Source organism: Neodiprion virginianus, chromosome 3 (assembly GCF_021901495.1).
Source record: "Neodiprion virginianus isolate iyNeoVirg1 chromosome 3, iyNeoVirg1.1, whole genome shotgun sequence".
Lineage (NCBI taxonomy): Eukaryota > Metazoa > Arthropoda > Insecta > Hymenoptera > Diprionidae > Neodiprion > Neodiprion virginianus.
The window spans coordinates 10,251,267-10,258,490 of record NC_060879.1 but is presented as its reverse complement, the minus strand read 5'-3'; the positions used below and the strand labels follow the sequence as shown (position 1 = coordinate 10,258,490).

Below are 7,224 nucleotides of genomic sequence, written 5' to 3'. Positions count from 1 at the left end.
GGCACACAAACATATCGCTAATTTTGTCTAATAACTTGTATTTCTGTTCGGCTGCGACACCTTCACTGTTCTTCCATCGACACTTCCTTTTTGTTCGAACCGTATTACAATTTTACGTATCGTATTATGCGATGGGATCGGGCGATTTGGGTACGATGCCTCAAAATGGTACGAAATTAGTCGATAACTCGCTGCCTCGTAACGTTGTCTCAAAATCGCCACTTTTTCTTCAACACTGAATTTACAATTCGGCATTTTTGACAGTACTAAATTGGAAAGCAGATTCAATTATTGCATACTGAAGTAAACAACGCCTCAATCGCGAATAGACGCCGTAATAATGCAAAACCATCTGTTGATTTGTGGTTGCTGTATGGTAACGACGAACAAATGAATATAGCGTTCAATCTGGACGAGTTATTGACATGTAATCGTTGCATCAATAAAAATTTTACTTTATAAAGAACAGGGTCGTACATTTTTTTGTTAAAAAAGTAAATGATAAATGTATTGCGCGCGGTGGAATACAAAGCGTACAAGCTGCAGAAACACCAAGAGCTTCTGCCTGGCGATGCAGGACGACGCCTCATATTTTGCGAACAGATGATGAACATTGATGATCAAAATACGGTGCTCGGAGTGTACTTCAGTGACGAGAGTACGGTGTTTTTAGTGGGAATGCCGAATAGGCAGAATACAAGAGCGTGGTCCCAACATAATCCCTATGTTTTTCTTGGAAATCGAACACAGTACCCTGTCGCGGTAAACATTTGGGTGGGTGTTGTCGACGGCCACATTATCGGGCCGTTTTTCATCGAAGGAAATCTTGATGGGGAAAGATATTTGCAGTTACTCGGGGAGCAGATTATACCTGCAATCAGAGTGATTGACGGGGACGTAAGTACAATTCATTCAAGTTGTACCTAGGTAGATTATAAATAATACTATTAATGATGATGATGATAACAGTGATGAAATTATTGATAATAATGTAAGATCGTGGTCCCCCATATTGACTAAGAAGTTTATGAAAATCACGATGGCCAAAGTAATTGACAATATTTGTCGAACTGATTAAAATTATAAAATGGGCTTAATATAATTTTGCGGGGCAATTGTAGACTGCGATCTTAATTCTTTCAATTATAAATTACAATTGTAATTCGTAAATCAAATCCTATCGATTAGGCCCAACACTGGTTGCAGTGCAGTTGACAGGAAATCGAGAGGACCTGGGTTCAAATCTCAGAAAAGTTACCCGAAGCTTCGGTTTTCCAAGATTCTGACAGTAATATTAACAGTAAAATCATCATCATAATTCAATTCATCGTCAATTGAATTATTTCAACAATTACTCATTACAATTTAAGAATAAGAAGTTGAAATAATGATACGAACATCGTTCATAATGATATGAATATTATTCTTTGACTGTATTTTTCAGGGTCCAAGAGTATGGTTCCAATAGGATGGGGTGCCACCACATTTTACGCAGCGAGTAAGGGAATACCTCGACCAAGAATTCCCTGATCGCTGGATCGGCAGAGGAAGTCCTACCATACAGTGGCCCGCGCGGTCCCCTGACCACACACCACTGGATTACGGCCGACGGCCTTATTTAAGTCCTAGCTCAACCTAGAAAATAGTGGCTGCTTTTGCTCCTTGGGCCAACAGTGGGAGTTTGATGAACGCGGTGATTCGATCGAAGTTCATTATTGTGAACAACCGAATTAAATTACATATTCATAAGATATTGCTAAAAAAAGTATCACTATTCGATTTGTGATTTCAAATTATTTGCACACCCTCAGCTTTTTTCTTCACACTTTTGATGTCCTGATTTATTCTTGGTCAGTTTTTAGTCTACCATAACACGTTACAAAAGGAAAAAAAAAAAAAAAACGATTCAGAGGGATTGACCTGGGATCCTTGTTAATGTATGAAGTAAAAAATTCAGAGCTTGACTGCCAGTTGTTCCGCCAAGCTGCGTTTCGGTATAACGACGAATTAAGCTGGCGAGATACGCGACGAGTTTGTCGGCAGCGGTGTCGGGGCACAATCGAGCAAGTACTAATCCCAGCTTGTCACGGGCATCAGGATTTAATACATCCAATTATGATACGAAGTTCGTTCGACGTTAAATGTAGCGTGTCAGAGGATGTGCGGGTTGTTCCAAGTCGGAGCGACGAGCGCTGGCTGCGCAGCACCCAGAAGGCTCGACGTGGCCGAAATCACCAAGGTTCTGGTTTCCCCGCTCCGCAGGTTGCCCCTCAGGAAATGTAACCGGTAGCTGAAACTCGTTTAATTCAATGTCCCGACCAAAAGTCGCCATGACATTTATTACGACTCAGCCAATTTTCCCCCGCGTTACTCGGGGACCCCGATCATCGTCTTCGACTTATTAAACGATCCAAGGTTGGATGGTAGCCAGCATTGATTTTCTTGCTCACCATCCACAATATCCTCTTTAAAAATCTCCCCTGAAAAAATCCCCCATTGAAAAAATTCTGCAGTGAGAATTTTTATATTTTCCTCGTCAATTCAATTTAATCTGTTTTTTTATTTTTTATTTTTTTTTTTGTTTTTTGTTTTCTCTGTCATAGGTGATTCTATCCTGCGGGGATTTTTATCGGAGAGATTTTTTCTAGCCACCATTTTCTTGGATCTAGGATTAAACTCAGACCCCCTGCCGAGGTTTTTTACCACAGAAAGAAACCCCCTTTTCACATTCTCAGGGAGTATAGGCTATCAATTTTTAAGTATAAAACCGCAATACTAATCAATCATTCTTTATTAACAAAACTTTCACCCAGATACCCCATGTATAATACCCAGAATTATTGATTAACAATTTTATCTTTCGTTACAGCTATGCGAACTATAGGTAGGTGTATAATATATACAGAAACGTTTGGCCCATAACCACAAGATCAGAAATAGGAATAAATAAAAGTTACACATTACAATGTTCACACAACTGAACGAGTTGCCTTCTTTTATCCACGATCAGTTAAAGTAAGCGTTGAAAATATCATCTAGAGTCAACGTCGAGAGAAATAATTCAGTTGCAACGCCAAGTCATTTTTCGATAATACACTTCCTCAATGTCGTTTCAGTCTAAGGCGATTCAAAAACTATCGATGATTAATCTTGATTTCGGTTTGAACGCGGATTGAACGCATTTAATCTAATGCGGTAGCGTCATAACTGGTTTACAATCTAGCGCCCTGTGAAGGATTGATCGTCACCGTTTGAAAATTCGGAACTGTTGCCAAAAACAACCCTCCTGTAGTTCTTGTAGAGCATTTCCTGTAGCTGTCGGGCGTGATGGGCGTCCCTGGTCTCGCATACGACCTTGACCTCGACGCTGAATATGTCCGACATGATCCAGGCCCGCTCGTGCATGATGTCTTTTATGGACACCCCGATGTCGGCGAGCATCTTGCAGAGCTCAGAGATCCCTCCTGGACGGTCGGACACCGTCACTGTGAACTTGAGGAGGCGACCCTCGGCGGCAAGTCCGCGCTCCAGGCACCTACCCAGGATCGTCGTATCTATGTTGCCACCGCAGAGGGGGAGGACCACTCTAAAACAGATTTTAACCGATGTAGGTGAGGCGGCAACGCCCTCGAAGAGGTGCGGGCTAAGGGATGGCCCGTTTAACGGTTAATTAACTTTTACGATTATACTTCGTTTTGGGTCGTTACGTAACGACGCCCGGAAACGACGACGGAATGACGCGCGAACTCCGGATGGAACGACTGACGAAGAACCAGCACCCCCATGCTTCGTTGTTTCTCAAGGATCGCTACTCCTTGCCGTATACCTACCATCTTCCTGCGGGATCGCGTATCAGAAAACGGGAAAACCGGAGTCCCAGGAAAAAAGGTCTTACAGGTACTGTCAGGAACATTATGCATTCGAACTACAAGAAATCACATTCCAAGAGCTCGTAAAATTGTACAAAATTGTTTTATGAGTTACGAAACTACTAAGTTGGTGTGGCATTTGAAACGATGGCGATCGGAACATCGTTCAGCTCTTCGTTGGAGGAACTGAGCCGTTACTTTCCTAATGAGCTGCTTGAGAGATGTTGGAATCTTTGGTTGCGAACTGAAATGGTGTCACCTCACCTCTTTCCTTTCAGTTCGTCGAGCTGTCCTGCGAGAATGGCGGCCAATCCCGTAGCTCCGGCACCCTCGACTATGCACTTCTCATTTTCGACCAACTTCAAGATCGCTATGGCGATCCACTCCTCCTTGACGACGACTAGCTTGTCAATCAGCGGATCGGCAGTAACGAAGGCGTTGTAGCCAACCATAGGAACGGCCAGACCATCGGCTAGAGTCGATTCGATTGGTGTGTAAGTTGGACGACCGGCTGCCCGGGCTGCCGTGAAACTTGCGCACCTGTGGGACTGGCTAGCTGGAAAAGAAGGGTCTGGGCGACCGCTCCGTTATAATTACCTTGCGCTTCTTTACAGAACCGACGGGCGGTCACTCAAGTTCTCATTGCATTCGAACTAATGGGAATTTGGCTTTGAAATTTCGACCACATATTCCTGAATAGTTATACCAACGATTCATGCAATAAAAAAACAGACGATTTTTTGATCGGTCTAAACTGGGTTCCCCCCTCAAAGAACCGTTTGCACACGGAAGGCCGCATCGCGAACCGTGTCGAACTCGAAGGAAAAATCATTGAAATCCTATCGAACATGTTACTACAACACGTGTTAAATATTACTGGTGCATTTTATGATCACCTAGGGTACTGCACGGTAATGATGGGTGGCCATTTTGAAGTCTACATCGATGTTTTTTCAGTATAAATTATCAATTATTACAGAAATTAGAATTATATCAAATTCTTTGTCCTGAAATTGACCGTTTTACAAAAAATTGTGAGAAAATATTCAATTCCCTTTTAAGGTAGTACCGTGATAAATCACTTTTCTTACAATATCTTTCAATTTTTGAATACACATAATTTGAAGTGTCCTTTATGCGTAGGAATTTTCTTTAATAGTCTTTGCGGTACTAAATTTTAATATTAGCGATCAAAATTCGTACAATTTACATGTATTCCCTATCCCGACCGTAGTTAGAGTGAACATTTTATTTAATAACAGCCATACTCTTCTCAGGATTTTTTTTAAAAACTGAGAATTATTAATTGAGGATATAACAAGTAATTTTTTCAAAAAAAGCATCAACAAGCCGTATTTATTTTTTTGTAAATAATTCTTAAAGTTTGTTGCTTTTAATGATTTTCAAACTTTCTCTCATAACCTGACCCGTGAGAAATAGTGACTTGGCAACGTTGCCCTACGCGGGAAGTTTAAAATGCCATAAAGGCCCAACGAATTGAAATAAATGTCAGAACTTTGCGGATATAGGTTACGGTACAGGTTTTAATCGCGAAGTCATTGTGTATCATTTTCAGTCTCCAATTATAACTAACCTCAGATTGATTTCATCACAATACATTTCTTTACAACACATGCTTGAGGGGCAAGAGATACTGAGGTAGAATGCAACGTTGCCAAGTCAGACAAAAGACGCAATGGAAAAATTTTTATACTTCTGCGCATGTGAGAGGAGGCGCAAAGGTGTACTGTATCTCAACTACTTTTTACTTTAGTTATAATGTTTTATACGGGGGATATTTCTCTGGAAGTTGAGGACTGCTGCTATCACGGTGCTACCTTAACGTTGAAGTTAGGCTTTAAACAGAAGCAATGAGTTTTCGCAGAGTTGGACCCGTATGATTTTCGTGACAAAATTTCTACAAATTCTCAACGTATAATACGTACGAACAATTCAAGCCTGTGGACAAAGTGGGGCTTCTGACTGTTTCTTTTGTAATGCATTTTTTAATATTTTATTTTATCTATTAAAACAATTATCACGTTACTGAAATATCGTAATTTTATTTATGATGACATTTGTATGAAATAATCTTAGAAACACAATAATGAAGTGAAATCTAAAAATCGATGACTCAAAAGTGTTAGTTGTGCTGTACTAATGGATGAGATCCGTTCACTTCAATGTTTCCTAATTCGAAAACTATTCGATTTCATTTCATCAATGTTGTTTAGAATATTATTTAAGACAAATTACGGCGTAAAAAAATGTTCAACTTGTTATGGACGTGATGATAGTTTTAATTGAAAGAGTAAAACAGGGAAAACTTGATGGGATTCCCCAATTTTAAATCAATTTCAGTTCATAACCAATGATCTTTGATGTTCATTGTTGTTATTTTAAATTTGTCATCTTCATTAGCAATAATGATAACACTCAGAGATAGTTTTAGTTTCGGTTACCGCTCAGTCCTCAACTTTTTTCATTTTTTACCACAATCGAAAAATATAGTTCTAGGTAAAGAATGAAAAGTAGTTTTCTAGCTGTTGCCAGAAAATCTAGTATCCGTTACTATTCTTTCTTGTTATGATCACTGTGACTATATTTTCTTGTAACTGTTGCACAAATTCAATGCTTGGGTAATAACAAATTGCCGTTAAAGCCTTATTCAACGGAAAAAGTACAGTAAAGGGAACAAACTGATTTTACGTTAGTAGCATATATATGAAAGTTCTGGACCGCCTCCTCCTCCCCCCCCCCCCCCCGAATCCGCGGCGTGACCCCCGCCCCTCGCTGCCTACCTTCCCAAATCGCGGCGGGACCCCCCCCATCCGCGTAGGTACCCCCCTCCTCCCCGAAAATCCGCGGCGCTACCCGCCCCGTTGATCATTTTCGGGTTTTGCCGCAAGATGGCTGTTTTCATAGGATTTGACGCACACACGCACACAAAATAATTCCTGTCGAGACTTGTTCTCCGCCGAACGTCACAAACGTAGGTATTCGGGGCAAGGGCTCTGGGCCCCGATTTTTTATACCTGCACCGCCCACTACCTGCTTTTCGTTGACCGATTTCCATTACATGCTTGGGAAACTATACATTGCTACTTTACTTGCAGCATTTTCGCGGATTTTTATACTTGGGTGGGCATCCATCGTATGCGGCGGTGGGTTCGCGGCGAGGGGGAGGGGGTGAAAACCTGTTCCAACACGCTTTCAGGCAAGATGCAGCTGCGGAAGCGGGTCACTTCAAACGAGCAATAAAACCCAAAAATTTGGAGATGGGGGGATGGGTAAAGGCTGGGCCCAGTCGTCGCTGACGCCATTTTTCCTTCCGAGATGCGCAGAACGCAGTGCG

The 7,224-nt window shown here is 41.4% G+C and overlaps 1 protein-coding gene across 1 annotated transcript; it reads right to left on the bottom strand.

Annotated features, from left to right (window-relative positions):
• Positions 1-2,773: 2,773 nt before the first annotated feature.
• LOC124299518 (L-threonine ammonia-lyase-like) lies at positions 2,774-7,022 on the bottom strand. Its single transcript, XM_046752775.1, has 3 exons — positions 6,980-7,022; positions 4,134-4,425; positions 2,774-3,586 (listed from the first exon to the last, which is right to left on the bottom strand). Exons 1-3 carry the CDS (start codon positions 7,020-7,022, stop codon positions 3,220-3,222), a joined length of 702 nt encoding a protein of 233 aa, XP_046608731.1. The 3' UTR covers positions 2,774-3,219.
• Positions 7,023-7,224: the final 202 nt, after the last annotated feature.

Coding starts and splice junctions, on each gene's coding strand:
- LOC124299518 (XM_046752775.1), bottom strand. CDS start 7,022: ATGGATGCCCACCCAAGTATAAAAATCCGCGAAAATGCTGCAA. Junction 4,426..6,979: donor AATCCGCGAAAATGCTGCAA/GTAAAGTAGCAA, acceptor CTTCTTTTCCAG/CTAGCCAGTCCCACAGGTGC. Junction 3,587..4,133: donor GACGAACTGAAAGGAAAGAG/GTGAGGTGACAC, acceptor AATCTGTTTTAG/AGTGGTCCTCCCCCTCTGCG.